Source organism: Macrotis lagotis, chromosome 1 (assembly GCF_037893015.1).
Source record: "Macrotis lagotis isolate mMagLag1 chromosome 1, bilby.v1.9.chrom.fasta, whole genome shotgun sequence".
NCBI lineage: Eukaryota > Metazoa > Chordata > Mammalia > Peramelemorphia > Peramelidae > Macrotis > Macrotis lagotis.
Genome location: NC_133658.1, coordinates 650687953 through 650704390, shown reverse-complemented (window position 1 = coordinate 650704390; position 16438 = coordinate 650687953). Strand labels below are relative to the sequence as shown.

General features: G+C 39.3%; 1 protein-coding gene across 6 annotated transcripts in view; it reads right to left on the bottom strand.

Annotated features, from left to right (window-relative positions):
• Positions 1-16435, bottom strand: part of KCTD18 (potassium channel tetramerization domain containing 18) — a 41898-nt gene extending 25463 nt beyond the window's left edge. The window contains exons 1-4 of one of the 6 annotated variants that reach the window (XM_074215362.1): positions 16291-16435; positions 15909-16050; positions 13618-13686; positions 1192-1395 (exon numbers count right to left, since the gene is read on the bottom strand). In XM_074215362.1, coding sequence (XP_074071463.1) covers positions 1192-1348 — 157 coding nt within the window. In that variant the 5' untranslated portion in view covers positions 1349-1395; positions 13618-13686; positions 15909-16050; positions 16291-16435. Of the gene's footprint in view, positions 1-1191; positions 1396-3588; positions 3860-4193; positions 4287-13617; positions 13687-15908; positions 16260-16290 lie in introns of those variants that run through there. The other 5 variants (XM_074215363.1, XM_074215361.1, XM_074215364.1 and 2 more) reach the window with 5 other exon arrangements.
• Positions 16436-16438: the final 3 nt, after the last annotated feature.

Below are 16438 nucleotides of genomic sequence, written 5' to 3'. Positions count from 1 at the left end.
AATGGGAGTAAAACAGCAACAATTTGGAAGAGACCTGGTGAAAGAGGAAACTTCGGTCTCTTTGATGCTGTCTTTTAACTGGAGCTCCTATTTTTGTACTGAGTGAGCAATCTAGACCTGAGCTATCAGCATGGAGTGACAGTTTTGTTTTCATGAGGTTTATGGTCTTTTCCAGCTGTCATTCAGCTAAGAAAGTAATTTATTTAGACTTCACTGGCATTAGCACCAGGAATACCTCTCCTCTTCAGAAACATCCAATTCTGCTCTAACCGGAAACCATGAAACAGGCTCCATGGACCTCAAGGCAAATTAAAAGATGCTAAGAACAGCATTCAGAGCCTTGGAAATGTGTTTTTAATTTTCTTCTGTATTTGGCAGTAACTTTTGCATCTTTCTATTCTGAATACATCACGGTATTGAAATGTTTCCTCAGGCATAAGTCAGCTCATGTAACAAGACTATGTAACAAGTCTAACACTAATTCTACACTTACATTAGTTGCTCTTTGTCAGTTGTACGTCAGACAGCTGCTCTCTCCACAGAAATAAGCGCTCTACTGTGAAGAACACAGGGAGAGACTAATACATCTAATCCATCCTAAATATCTTTATCCATGAAGTTGTTCTAATGTCAATTGAGTTTCCAAATAAAATTAATCACATTTTTAGATCTCTATTGGTCCTGATACTCTCATTTCTTCTATGAGTGAGAGCAACATGGATTTTAAACATTGTTCTAAACTGGATAAAAGTGCACTTCTTTCATTTTTATATAAAATAGCAAGAATGAAAATGCCAAGTATCATTCTCTTTAATGACATTATTAACTAAAATACTCATCATTATCAGCTGGCATTTATATGGCCTTTAGTTTTGCAAAGTACTTTATAAATATTATCTCATTTTTTAATCCTTATAACAACCCAGGAAGCAATTACTATTATTATTATTATTATTATTATTATCCCTATTTTATAAGAAAATTGAGGTAGGAAGCAATTAAATAACTCTCTCAGGATCACACACAGCTAAGAAATGTCTGGCACTGGATTTGAACTCAGGTCTTCCTTACTCCAGGGCCAGCATTCTATCTACTACACCATCTAAATTCAGAAAGTTAAAAAAAGCAATTAAACTGAAAACCCACTTTAATGAAGACTTATAACAGTATTTATAACTTTAATACATTTACCAGATTCATCCACCTTTAGAGGAAATCGTCCACTGAACATAGATGCAAGCATGGACTCCTTAAAGCGGCACAAGGACTCACGCCTGGCTGTATAAATACAGCCTCCCACATTAAGTCTGAGAATATCCAGCACCTCTTCTGCCTTGTTGCCTTCCATTGCTCCCACCAAGTGTCCTAATTATTAGGCCACAGTGTTATCCAAATCTGCAAAACAGTTGTGCTCATATGAATTTCCATTAGTGAACAAAAAAGAAATATACAATCACTATTTCCTATGATATATGCAAAGCAATTTATTTCCAGGGTGCGTTAACACATAAGACAATTCAATAGATGCTGAAAAAAGTAATATAATCAGAGTTTTTAAAATTAATTTTATACCAAATATTTTCTGATTAAATGGCTCAAATTATAAAGCCAAACTCAAAAAAAACCCAACTATGGAGTCATTTTATTTTCATATATATTCTAAACAATAACTTAGCAAAATTAAAAGCCACTATTTAATTCAATCTAGTAAATATTTACTAAAGTCATTATGGATGGTTAAAATTTAAAAAAAATAAGATAATCACAGTGAAAAGTAAAGAAGGTGAAAAGTCTGTACATGTCCAAAGAACTCAAGGAAGTTTTCCAACACATTAGGAAGGATCCCTCTCTAACATGAAGATTTATTGGATGACTTAAATAGACCTAGAATGTAAAAGAAATGAATGGAGGGGCAGCTAGATGGGGAGTCAGGAGTACCTGAGTTCAAATCCGACCACACCCACACACCCACACACCCACACCCACACCCACACACACCCCCCTAATTCCCTAGCTGTGTGGCCTTGGGCAAGCCACTTAACCCCATTGCCTTGCAAAAAAAAAAAAAAACCTAAAAAGAAATGAATGGGGCTAAAATTATCACTTAGATCTATCCCATATTAATGAAATCACAGCTCCAATCCAGTTTTGGACAATATACTATGACTAAACACTGGGTATACAAAGATGAAAGACTACATTGGTCTCTGGACCAATAAAATCCTTATATATTAATAGATTAAAGAGATGAGTCAGACATACATAAACTAAACTAAAACTTACAATCTAATTAAATGCACAGAAAAGATCAAGCAGAGGTATGAGGTTGAAAGTAGGACAACATAGCTGGCAGAAGGGGAGAATCAAGGGAAGGTTTCATGGAGAAGGTCCCTTAAAGGCTCTTAGGAAGAAATACTTATGGAAGGAGAAAGGGAAGGACAAACTAGATTGGGGAATGGAAAGAACTCCACTTGGGGACAACAAGTGGAATGAAACAGGGCTTTAAAGATATCAGTATTCAACTTCTCAATAATGTATTATTTGTTGAAACAATTTAAATAAGAAAATAAAATATTCAGTTTAGTAGCTCATAATTACTGCTGGCTGAACAGATAAAGTTAACAATTGCAATCATCATTTACATTTTATTATGGTCTTTTTCTACTAAAACTCTACTTTGAAGCCTAGTTGCAATACAGAAGCGACACTAGTTCATCAAAAAAGAAAGCCAATATTTTGCTGGCAAGTCCTACCAAGCTGGAAAAGATTTAAGTATGGACTCAGTGGTATCTGTCTAGGTCTGTCATACAAAAATTAGCTTTACCTGAACTAGGTCATCACCAGAAAGGTACCACTAGGCAATGAACACTCAGCTACAGTAACTAAGGAAAAACGGTCTTTTTTCTAAGACTGGAGATCAAGAGAGCACTTACACCTGCTTAAGTATTAAAGTAAGAAGGACATGACTCTACATATTTTGCCACTTAAGATCAAAATTCTGAGTATAATGGAAGACAAACATCCTCCAAGCTCTATAAAGACTGTCTTTAAGTCTGCTTCATACTACACTGGTTGAATTGTCTAGATGGTGTTAAGAAAAACAAAAACTATTTTTTTTAAAGGTTCCTTGATGGAAGTCATTCCTGGTCCCAATGATTAGAATACCTAAATTTTCAATCTCTACTAAGAGATTCAAAAGACAATCCTGTTTTTTGTTTTTGTTTTTGGTATAGCTGTAAATTGCCTTTAGGCCTCATCTTAAGAAAAATCAAAGAGAAGCCTGAGGAATAACCACGCTAATTAAGACCTATTTAGACTACTAGATCTCAGATTTTTAAAAAAGGGATAAGAGGGCAGCTAGGTGGTGCAGTGGATAGAGCCCCGACCCTGGAGTCAGGAGGACCCGAGTTCAAATCCGACCTCAGACGCTTGATAGTTACCAAGCCGTGTGGCCTTAGCAACTCACTTAACCCCACGGCCTTGCAAAAACCTTAAATAAACAAATAAATAAATAAATCAGTATAAAGGGATGAGGCCTAGAATGCCGTTAGTATAAGAAGCACATAAGTGAATCAATCAATGTAGCACCTTCTCTTCCAATCATTCTCTTCGGAGAGTTGTCTAAAGCACCCAAAGGTCGAGCATGAGACCAGCATGTGTCAGAGGCAGAACTGGAACCCAAGGGGTTTTGACTCGAAACTCTCTCCTGGAGACGGTTTGTGCGGACACGGGCACGGGCGGAGGGCAGGACACACGGCCACTGTCTCACCCTCACCGGCCGCCGCGGGCCCGCAGCCGTTTCTGGGCGCTCTCCCGGGCTGCGGGGCCCCCGGCTCGGGCTGCGGGGCCCCCGGCTCGGGCTGCGGGGCCCCCGGGACCGCGTGTGCGCTCCGCGGCCGGGCCGGGCCGGGCCGGGCCCCCCGCGCTGCGGCGGCGCCGGGCTGCGGGGGCTGCGGCCTGGGGGCGCCCGGCGCCGGCTTCTCGGTCTACCAACCCCCGCCCAGCGGCTCCCCGCGGACTCGCGCTCGGCAGCGGGCGTTTGCTCTCCGGCCGGGGCGCGAGGCGGGCCCTGCCCGAGCCCGGGAGCCGCTTCCCGCGCGCCCCGCGCCCCCCGCCCCCCGCGCCGCGGCCCCTCCGCCCTCCCTCCGGGCCCCGGGGCGCCGTGGGAGGGCGGCTCGCCCCGGCGCTCCTACCTCGTCCCCGCCGGTCCGCGCGGCGCGCCCGGCCCTCGCGAGGCCGCTGGCGGCTCGGGGCGCGGGGCCCGGCCCGGGAGCCTCCCCTGCGCGGGCCGAGCGGGGGCAGCGGCACAAAGCCGGCCCAGACGCGGAAGTGGCGGCGGCGGCGGCGGCGGGCGCAGCGGCTCCTCCTCCCTCCGCGCCCCCAGGCTGCGGGGGCGCCCCCGTGCGGCCCCAGCGGGCCACTGCGGGCCGCCCCGGACAGCCGCGGCGGGGCGGGGCGGGGCGGGCCCGACCCGGGGTGGGGGGAGCAGACTGGGGCCCGCAGCCCCCCCGGCCCGGCCCGGCCCGGCCCATCCAGAGCCGCTGCGCCCCCGGGCCGCGCCCGGGCCCAGCTCCAGGGCTTGTCCGGGACCCGCCCCCCAGGGGCGCAGGCATCCTGGACCTGGAAAGCGGGTCCACGACCCCCACCAATCTCTTAGAAGAAGCATCTCCAGCTTTCCTTCCCCGAATCCTTCTCAAGGTGATCAATATCGTCTCTGAAAATACAGACCATAACTGAATACCTTGGATCCTGGACACGGACATCAGGAAGCAGCCTCAAAGCTGCCTTTTCTTTACAAATGAGAAAATATAGACCCAGCTACGTTAACCAGCTTGCTCCGGATTACAGAGTCAAAAATAACTATGGTTCCAATTCAAATGGTCTGACTAGATAGATCCTCCTTAACAAGAAAGCAGCCCCTTCCATAAAATGCTACGTCTAAAACGCTTATTTCAAGGACAGAATAATCACAATTATAAGATGTCAGACCTGATAAGAGTCTTCCAAATCCTCCATTTAAGAAAATGTTCTCTTCACCAAGTTGGAAAATATCCACCCCTCCTCTGAAGCCTTTCTGGGCACCCCAGTCAGAAGTCATCAATTCCTTCTTTACCCTCCTATGTTAACTAATTTGAGCTATTCTTGGCATTGTCTTATGTACTGCTCCCTTCACCACTCTTAACACCCAGCCAAGCTGGCTTTCTTATTTCTCACATGCAAAAATCCATCTTCCAACCCACCACCTCCACACAATTCCCCGTGCCTGCAATTTCTTCCCTCCTTATCCCCCTCTTGCAGGTATATAAAGAAAAAAAGATTTATTAAGAAATCTTTACAACACAAAGAAAATGATAAAGTTAAGAGAAATTAAAGGCCACATGGATTTTAGTACTGCAGATTAGTATTGCATATTTTTATTTATATATATTTAATATTGCAGATTAACTAGGCAATTAATGAAAGAAAGAAGAGAGCTAGCACTGCCAGAATCTCCTTAAATGCCCCCTCAGGGGCATGGGAAAAGTTGGTGTCTTGGGAGTTGTCTAAATCATGTATTACAGAATTTGCCTTTTGGGAGTGGTGGGGTTCTCTCATTGGAGTTTTAATTCTTGGCAGGATGGTCTTAAGATGATTTTTCCATGCCTGCATAATCTAGCTTTGGCCTTACTAGTGAAAATATCACCAAGATCAGACTGAAGGTCTGCTTTAACAGAGATTTATGAGACTCAAGGGATTATAAGATTTAACAAGTGCAAACACAAGTTACAAAATGTTTCCAATTAACTACAACATTCCTTATGCCCGTGATTCCCTGCATCACACCAATTCCTAGACTTCTTCAATGCTTTCAAAATTTCTCTCAAGCACCATTTCCTTATACAAACCCTTCTGGACTCCTCCCTCACCTTCTAATACCATCCCTCCCTGAACGATATTGTATTCATTGTGCAACTTATTGCCTCCCCTGATAAACTATAAGCTTTCTGAATACAGGGATTGTTTATTTTTTTTGTCTTTGAATTTAGACCCCGTACATAGCAATTTCTTAATAAATACTTATTATTAGAATATAAAGGATTTTACAACCTTTCATAAAATGTCAGTCAGAACAAACTTTAGAGGTCTAATTCAATAGGGTCAAATTTAAAATAGAATCCAAGTCACTAAACAGTACATAAGGATCTTTGAAAGCACATCTTGACTTGGAAAAACATTAACATTATCTATGTTCTATTGTATTTTTATGTATTTTGTTATATATATCCCAATTACATTTTAATGTCCTTCCAGTTGTGCTCAGGAGTGTTCCAGGTGGTAATGTTGCCTTCAAGTCCAACAGCTTCTTAAACTGTCCAGAAGACAAAGCTAAAAATATAATGCACATTTCCAAAAAGCCTAATCCAATGTACTGTCCACAGTGCAATTTCCCCATATAGAATGAAATCATTTTAAGAATGTCTTAGTTTTATTCACCTTTAGACACTGCAGTACCTTATTCATAATATAAGTCAATAAATCAAAATTGTTACAATATTTATTTGATCAGTAGCCTATAAATATTCTCTCATACTTCATTCTGCTCTTAAACTATGCCACTGATAAAGTGTGTTTCTTGTTGTTCAGTCATTTCAGTTGTGTGTAACTTTTTATAACTCTAAGATTTTCTTGGCAAAATATACTGGAGTGATTTGCCATTTCCTTCTCCTGTTCATTTAGAGATGACGATACTGAAGCAAAAAAGGGTAAAATGACTTGTCCAGGGTCACATAACAAATCAGAGACTAGATTTGAACTCAAGAAGATGAATCTTCCAGACTCTAGACCAGGTACTCTATCCATTGTACTGGCTGGATTAGGACAATATTGGGGGGTGGGGTTTGGGGTGGGGTGGGGAGGGCAATCCTATATCCATAAAGTTTCTTATGTTAACCTCACAATTTTGTATTAAAGAAAGGAAAGGAAAGTTCTGGACTAAGTCAAAATACAGTTAGGTAAATCCCCAGTTCATTTAATGGCTAGATTCAGCCTGTAGGCACTGAGGAGTCAATGTTGACTTGAAAAAAAGGAAGTCTCTAATAGGAAACTCCAAGATCGGTCCTTGGTCCTAAGTTAGTTTATTTTTTTTAATCAGTCTCACATGAAAGCAAGACATGTTTCTCAAAGTTACATTGAATGATAAATCAAGATTTTTTCAAAAAAGTTTCAACAAACTAGAATGAATATAATAAAAATAAAATCTAATAAAGTTCCCAGAATGTGTTAAGTTGACAAACTTGCTCTACTTTGTCCCAGTCATGTTATATCTGTGGTATTCTGGTCAATTCTGAGTGCCCTCTTGACATATTTAAGGAGGATATTGAACATTTTAATGTGTCCAAAAGAAGATGACAAGATGGTGAGGGAGGAATTCATGCTTTTGCAACTAAAGATTGAGAAACCAAGGATGCATATAGCCTTTTTTTTTCCTCCTAGGCTCCATTTCCATAGAACTAAGTTCCCAATAGAAATTTAAAATGTAATGTACCATAGACATCTCCAACTTAACATATCCAAAAGAACTTATTTTTCCAATAAACAACAAACTTCTCTATTGGACTTTGTAATTTCTATTGAGAGCATCATCATCCTTCCAGCATCCTATGATCAAAATAATTTTAGAACCTTCATTTAAAGTTCTATTATGTGAATAAAGGTTAGAGTTATTTAACTTTTAGCAGTGAATGACAGCTATAAAGAAGCAGATTTTGATTTGATATAAAGAAAAACTTTATAACAATTATATTTTACAAGTATTGACAATGGGAAATTTTGGGTGGTACAGCCTCAAAGACTAGGTGAAGAACTCATGACTCACCCTGAAGATGAACAGCTCATAATCTTTATTTCACAAGTCTGCAAAGTTCATCACAGGTCAACAAAGTTCAAGCAGTTTCACAGATTAACTGGAAAGACAGTAAGGTACTTAAGGATAGGTTAAAAAACAAAGGCCTAGCCAAAAATGCCTGAGGGAAAGAAAGAAAGGAAATAGTCAAAAGAAGTGGCTGGGCTTAGGCTCCAGAGATTGAGTCTGGCCTTATGGAAAATGTGGGACAAACTTTTATAGTCTTGCACTTCCTGAGCAAGGATGAGTTAAGGAAAAGCAAGTTAAAGGGAGTCCCCTCTATGACCTGAAGTCAAGTACCCACTTTGAAAGACAGAAGCAGGAAGCTAGAGGAGGCATAGGAGGGATGGGCTGAGGTTGCTCTCATCTGGGTTTACATTTAATAATGCAGTTATATTGAACAATTCAAGGGAATTTGCATCTGATACGGGCTTTTGCTGTGGAGGAAGCCCTCAGAAAATATCAGACAGGCACAAGCAATATTTTCTTAATATTTAAAATAACGACAGATATTTTTCCTTCAACAGTATCAAGAAATCAACAAGCATTTAAATGCCTTTTATTGCCAGTCACTAGGTACTAGGATATAAAAATAAAAATGAAATAACCCCTACCCCGAAGTTTATATTCTAGGTTGAATGGGTTACTTTAGGAAGTAACTGGTTCCCTCTCTTTACAGCATTACAGGTAGGAGTTGGACAACTTCCCAGTTCTTCAATCTCCTCAGATCCCGTGATCTATGCCTCAGATATAGAAGAATGGTCGCAAGCTAGATCTTTCCATAATGAAAAATTCTGACATTCCTCTATCTGATCATAACTTATCACCATTTTCTTTGGTTTCATTATAATCTCCAACACCTGAACCCCTCACTATTTTCTCAGGCTATTGTCACTACTTTAACTTTTCTTTTTTTCCATTCTCAATCTCAACCCTGTAAGTAACCATGCAACTCCACACTGTCTTCTACTCTCATATCTCTTGCCCCATTGTTCTGTTGCTGCTCTGGCTTTGCTGATTACTTGAAACATCCATATCTTTCAATATTCTATTGGCTCTTTATTTTGTTGGTGGTCTTGCTTTGCTGACTACTCTAATATCTTCCAGTATCACTTATAGGCTGCTGAATGGGAAGGTGAAGCAAATATTTAAATAGCTCCTACTACTGTGCTAGTAACTTTACAAATATTACCTCATTTTATCCCCTCCACCAAACCAGCCTCTAACGTGGAAGTGTCCAGAGTCACTTAAAGGAGAGAAGAGTCCAGAAATAAAGAGAAGTTTAATTTTAGAATTAGGAAAGTGATGTTTGCAAATAGCAGCCCTTTTCTTGCTGGGGGAAAGGCAGAGTTTACATTCATAAATCACAAGTAGGCTGGATCGTGACCAAATCACTTTTAGGTCTTGAGTGGTTGTTTCCACAGCAGGCCTGCGCATGGCTTTGCTGGGTCTTATGGAAAACAGTTCTAAAGTTGATTGTCTCAAGGTTTGGCATCATGATTACTCTGTGGGATTCAGAACCAGAGTTCTGTGATAAGAAAAGGAAGGTATTATTGTGAGCTTGTCAAACAGAGTGATGGATGGTGGTTGATCCTTAGGCTTCTGAGAAATAGGGGAAGCTACACCAGGGTACTGATTCAAGCAAATACACTTTGCCAAAGGGTGAGACCATCCAGAACCCAAAGGATTATTGATATGCCAAGCTCAGGGCACAGCCTGCTTACCCTGGGAAACAGGGTGTCTCCAAATGTTTTGACAATCCTTTTAACAAACCTGTGAGGTAGGTGTTATTATTATCACTATTTGACAGTTGAGGGAATTGAGGCAGACAGCAGGGTAAGTGACTTGTCCAAGGTCATACTGAATTTGAGGCCATATTTGAACCCAGAGTTCTGTAGCTTTGGAGTCATGAACAGCTTTTTCCCAAGCATGATCTGGCCATCCATGTTTTCTATATATGTGTTCCATGTTCATTGTCCCATTAATATTTTTAATTTATCCAAGGCAATGGGGTTAGGTGACTTGCCCAAGGTCACACAACTAGGCAATTATTGTCTGGGGCCAGATTTGAACCCTCCTGACTCAAGGGTCAGGGCTCTATCCACTGTGTCACCTAGCTGCTCCTGTCCCATTACTTCTTGATAATATGTTTACTTATGGGAACATGAGATCTGAGGGCATCTAGATCTATCAAAATTTTGTTTTACTGATTTTTAAAAAAATAAAATGGTTTTACCTTGAACGAGTCATGTCCTGTAGCAGACTAGAAGGGGGATACTACATATACTGGTTAGGGTTTTTGAGCTATGATTTTGAGAGAGGACAGGACTAAAGAGTACCTTGAAGCTGAAGTTCTTATCTTGGAAGTCCTACCAGTAAAAACTCAAAAGAAAAAAAAAATAAACCAGAAGACGAGAAGGATTATAACTAATGCACAAAAGGGTTTTAAAAAAGGAATTGGCAGAGTTGATTCCCCCCCCTCCATTATCCTAGGGTAATAAGTAATATTTATTTGTAGGACCTTAGGTCACTTTAAAATGCAGTTCTCATAATAGGCATATGTAAATAGAAAATTCTGAAGCTAATTGCAGGTTATGTATCCTGTGTTTCAGAAGATTATGTAATAGATGAATTTAAGAAGAATTTGATTTAGAGCTACCAAATTTACTCAATAAAATCCCAAATTTGAAGCCATTAGTTCATCATGTACTTTAATACTTCATTCTAATCCAGATGTGAGCATAGCAGAAGCAGTGATACAACAGAGACCCGAGTTCAAATTCTGTCTCAGAAACTCATTAGCTGTGTGACCTTGAGTAAATCACTTGATATCTGTCTCAAATTCTCAACAGTAAATGGGGATGATGATAATAATAGCACCTACTTCCCAGATATTTGTGAAACAAATATCCCAAATATTTGTGAAATACTTAGCATAGTCCCTTGAACATAGGTGGTGCTTATTAATTCTAACTATAAATTTTACAAAATGTGCCAAAAATATGATTCAAAAATCTGATTAGATAATTAGTTTTGAAGATGAAAACTTAAATCACATGTGATTTTGGTTGGGTGAGCTCCACTCTAATGCTATGGCTAAAAAGTCATTATCTTGTAGCAAACATGAATGTAAGCTTCTCTGAACTTAACTAGGCTGACACTTATACCATAAAGTCCATTACCTAGCCCATACTTGAAACATTTCCAGGCTGGTAGGGTTTGACAATAGTTAAACTTTATTGGTAAAACTCAGGCTCAGTTCCACACTATGAGGAGGTATCAGAACTTGACTTCAATGGGAGGGGAAAAAAAAGAGAATTCATAAATTTGCTCATTATTGTATCCTACTGAAGGTTAATAGTTTACACATGTACAAAGTATATCTTTTACACCACAGATATAGAGCGTACATTGCCTTACAAATTATGTTTCCAATAGTTTTTAGTTGATTTTCTAGGGTTCTCTAAGTATACCATCATACTGTCTACAAAGATTGAGGGTTTTGTTTTCTCATTGCCTATTCTACTTTCTTCAATTTCTTATTCTTATTTATTGATAAAGCTATATTTTTAATGCAGTATTGAATGATAGTGGTGATAATGGCATCTTTGTTTCACCCCTGATCTTTTTGAGAATGCTTCTACATAATGCTTACTGATGGTTTTAGATAGATACTGTTTATCATTTTAAGGAAAACAATTTGTTCCTGTACTCTCTAGAGTTTTTAATAGGAATGAGTACTGCATTTTGTCAAAGGCTTTTTCAGCATCTATTGAGCTAATTATGACTTCTCTAAATTTTGTTATTGACATGGTTGACTATGATGATTATTTTTCTAATATCGAACTATCCCTGTATACCTGATGTAAATCCTACCTGATCATAGTGTATTATATGATTACAAATTTTGGATATTCAATACAAGTTTTATGAATTAATGTCTTTAGGATGAATTTTTTTCACAATATAAGTTGGGAGGGGCAGCTAGGTGGTACAGTGGATAGAGCACTGGTCTTGGAGTCAGGAGTACAAATCCAGCCTCAGACACTTAATAATTACCTAGCTGTGTGGCCTTGGGCAAGCCACTTAACCCCATTGCCTTGCCAAAAAAAAAAAAAGCCCCCAAAAAAATGTAAGTTGAGAAAACTTCCAAGATTCTAGACTGGAAAGCAAAGTTGTCTGTTAGCCAATCACAGGGGAAAATGTTGCTACTTGAGAAATAGTAATCATTTCAGTAAAATTATATCTAAATATAGAAGAGTATATTCTTTAGGTGATTTTTATTTAAGTGCTTTTTCTCTTTAATGATTTAAAGGTTAATATAAAGCAGAAATTTGTGCAGCATTTACATATTTATCTATTTGGAGTACAAAAACTTCCATTAACTAAATTCAACAGAAATTACTAAGAACTTACTATATATTAAGTGTAATACACACACACACACACACACACATTTTCTGAGAAAGCTATGAGCTCATTGATGCATGTATTCCCACTTATCTTGTACTATGTCCATGCCCTGTTATGAGGGTTTGCCAAGATCTGTTCAGGGTTGCTCATCCTCCTATTGTGTCCACCTTAACCCATCTCTCCCCTGTGGCTCTAAGAAGCAATAGCATGGGCAGTAACTATACCCCAATAAACAAGAGATGGGTTAAAACAAGGTTAAGGGTAATCAACAGGCCTCAAATTCTTCAGTGAGGTAGGGAGATGTCTACCCTAAAAAATGTAAAGACTTTTCTCGGCAGAATGTGCAGATTAGAACAATTTGTTCCAATGACTGTGAAGGCACTGTGAAATGCTTAGAGGTTGGTCAGACTTCAAAGACTTCAAGGTCATCCACTGTATCTTGGGCCATTGCCCAAGTCATTCCCAGTCATGTTGACTCTTGTCCTGCCACTGGACTTGCACAGAGAGTGAGGCTGACAACTTTGTACACCTCTACTCATTTAAATTTAATTCAAATGCAAGTCAAGACATCACTCATGATGACAGTGAACCTCTTCAAAAACAGAGAACAAAAAACAACACTTACAATGAGTACAACTATGACTAAGACAACAACCACTGTCCATGCAAATTGAAAAATTGACACAATAAAGTATGATCCAGACAAACTTTTATTAAATGAAAGAGTATACACTTTTCATTGGAGTATCAGGAAAGGCTTTAAAGCAGATGGCTGTACCATTTGGCAGGCTTTATAAAGGTTCATTCATGGTCTGGCACTGTCATGGAGCTTTTTGGGAGTGAATTTATTAAATGAATGATCAAATAATCCTTGGCAGAAAAAAAGATTCCCCACCACTGCTGAACCATGGACAGAATTCTGTATCATAGGGATGGGTAGAGAAAGAGTGTTATCTACACATGTAGAACAGCCTGTACCAATGTGGGGAGGAAAGATGTGGCATATTTAGTTCAGAGAATAGTCAGAGGCATATTCACTTTATCTGAAATACAGTATATAAATGGACTGTGAAAAAAAAACTGAGAATGTAAGTTAGAGTTAAGACTTAAGGTATTAAATGCCAGAATAAATAAATCATAATGGAGAGCCACTCTTAAGTGCAAGTAAACTAAAGTAGAAAAAAGAATAGAGTGTCAACCTCTTCATACTGTACAGCATTAGTGATAGTAATAGTTGACACTTATAAAGGGCTTTATAATTTATAAAGTATTTTACATTGGTAGATCATACAGATTAACTGGATGAAGAAACTATGACTTACCCTATCCATAGATAAAAGTTAATATCCAGGACTAGCTCCAGTCTCTTGAATCAAAGTCCCTTGTTCTTTCTAATACATAAGAGCAAAACAGACAAAAACAAGAAAACAAGCCACTATAAGAGGTTAAAAAAATTACAAAATCTAACTTCCCTGGTATCTTCTGGGGTGAGTTTACTTGCTTTTGTTTTTTGGGGGGGGTTTTCCTAGGCAATGGGGTTAAGTGACTTGCCCAAGGCCATGCAGCTAGGTAATTATTAAGTGTTTGAGGCTGAATTTGAACTTGGGTCCTCCTGACTCCAAAGCCACTGTTCTATCCACTGTGCCACCTTGCTGCCCACTGCACCACCTAGCTGCCCTGGGGTGAGTTTAGAGGTATAAGTTTGTTCACTTTCTAGATAAAATGATAATTGTTGATCACAATAATATTGAAGCCTTGTATCATCCTGGATCACTAAAGAAGAATTCAATTATATTCAGTATGAAAGAGAAGTACAATACTAATTTTTAGAAAGATTTTTTTCCCAGCAAGAGTTAAAATAAAAAGGGAATCTAAAGGTTTTATCCTCACTTATATCTGGAACACCTCATCCCCAGACTGTATTGATTGATCAAAGTTTTATTTTATTGTAACTTCAGTTGTTGAGTACCAATAAATACTTTTTTTATATAAAAGAAATATCATATATAACTAAGAATAGCCTGGAATGTATCTTGAAATTTGGTAAAAAGAACAAAAGTTTTTAACAGATCTATTTCATTTCTTTAGTGGGTTACTACAGAATGAATCATAATGTCACAGTTCTTGTTCCAATTGCACTTGGATAAAAACATGATGAGATGTTCGGTGATTGTATAAATTAAACCAAGTTCGCTAATGAATTTTAATTCAACTAGCCATGGAAAAGGGGAATACTATTTTTTAAAGAAAATTGATATCCCTCAGTTATACTTTATAACAAGAAATTTAAAAGAGAGGGGGGAAAATCTCAGTAAAACATAAAAGCCAAGATTTATATTTTACATAGTATTCTATATCCATAATCTCACATCTCTTTAAAGAATACAGTATGTTCTATTTTCATTTCTCTTCCTTGAGCCCAGTGATGGTCCTTATGATTCCAAGGCAAAAAGTTTTGGTTTTACTTGTGTTATTGGTCTTTCCACATTTGTAGTCATGTGCATATTTTTTTCTTGTTCTACTTTACATTTAGTTTGTATAACTTTCCCCATACTTGTCTGTATTCATATTGTTTCTTTCATCACAATAGCATTCTATAACATTCACTTTATTTAGTCATTTGCTAATCATGTGCATTTACTTTGCTTCCAATTATGTTCCCCAAATGTTATTTCATTTCACTCTATTATAATTATTTGTATCAGGAAGCTAAGCTGAGTAGAAAAACAGGCAAAAAACTTAGTGTATTTCTTTATGATAGGATACAAAAGAAAATGGTATTTTTTGCCTTCTTGACCCAAACAAAGTATATTTTTTTTTTAGTTTTTGCAAGGCAATGGGGTTAAGTGGCTTGCCCAAGGCCACATGGCTAGGTAATTATTAAGTGTCTGAGGTCGGATTTGAACTCAGGTACTCCTGACTCCAAGGCTGGTGCTCTATCCACTGTGCCACCTAGCCGCACCCTTAAACAAAGTATACTTAAAGCTATGAAGGCTCAAACTTAAATTACAATGAAAATTAGTTAAAACTAATCCCGAAGTTAAAAAATTAAAGATGACAACTGAGAAAAAACTAAGGATCTAATAATGAGGCAGTTAAAAGTAGATGCTCAGGTACTGGTTATCTATTTGGAATAATTAAGGTCCTTATCATTGTTTCAGTAGTACAATAAAGTGATCTTATTTATATGCACATAGCTTTTAGCATTTTATAACTGGCTGCTGATATTCTTCCCATAAATCTATTTTTCAGATCAAAACAGACCTGGTCCAAAGTGGAACTGGTTACTTAAGGAAGGAATCACTGAAATAAAGAGGAGGCCTGCTAATTATTTGTCTAGAGACTGTGAACTACACTTTTAAGGTCCCTTCCAGCCTGAGATTTTGTATTTCTGTGAGATAAGGGATGCAAAATTTCTTTGTAATAAAAGAAATTATATATATATATGCATATATGTAAAGAATAATTAAATAATTAAAGCTGTAAGCTCCTTTAGGAGTTGTTTCATTCATTGTGGTTAGTATTCATAATTACAAGCTGGGCTTCCGAATGGATAGAACCCTGGCCCTGGAGTCAGGGGGACCTGAATTCAAATCCAACCTCAACTACTTACTGGCTGTGTGAGCTCAGCGTCCAGGATCATGTCCAGTCATCCCAAGCCGCCTCTGGCCACTGGACCCAAGAGGAAGCGAGGCTGGTGGCACTCAAATCCAACTCATGGGCTTGTGATGCCCCCCCACCAATGTCATGGTCTTCTAGAGACAAAGGTCACCATCATTATTCATAATAATTAATGACATCCACAGTTGCCGATCATTATGTTAATGTGATTCATACTGCTACTGATACTGTTAACCACTATTAACAGTTCGGCTCTTTGCAAAAGATAATAATCCTGACCCTAACCCCAACAAGCCTGGGCGAGATAAGGGGAGAAGCACAAGCGCGGGCTGGGGGGAACGGAAGCGGAGAAAGCTGCCAAATGGCCGGCCCACCTGGTGTCACGGGTCGGGAAAGGTGGGCATTTGACCCCAGGTCTTCCAGGGCGCCAGCCTTCTTGTGAGCTCCTGCGGCATTCATCTCTCCTAGGCGGCCTCCCCTTCTCCGGCTTCCGGGACGCAAGGCTCGCGCCTACAGGCCGGC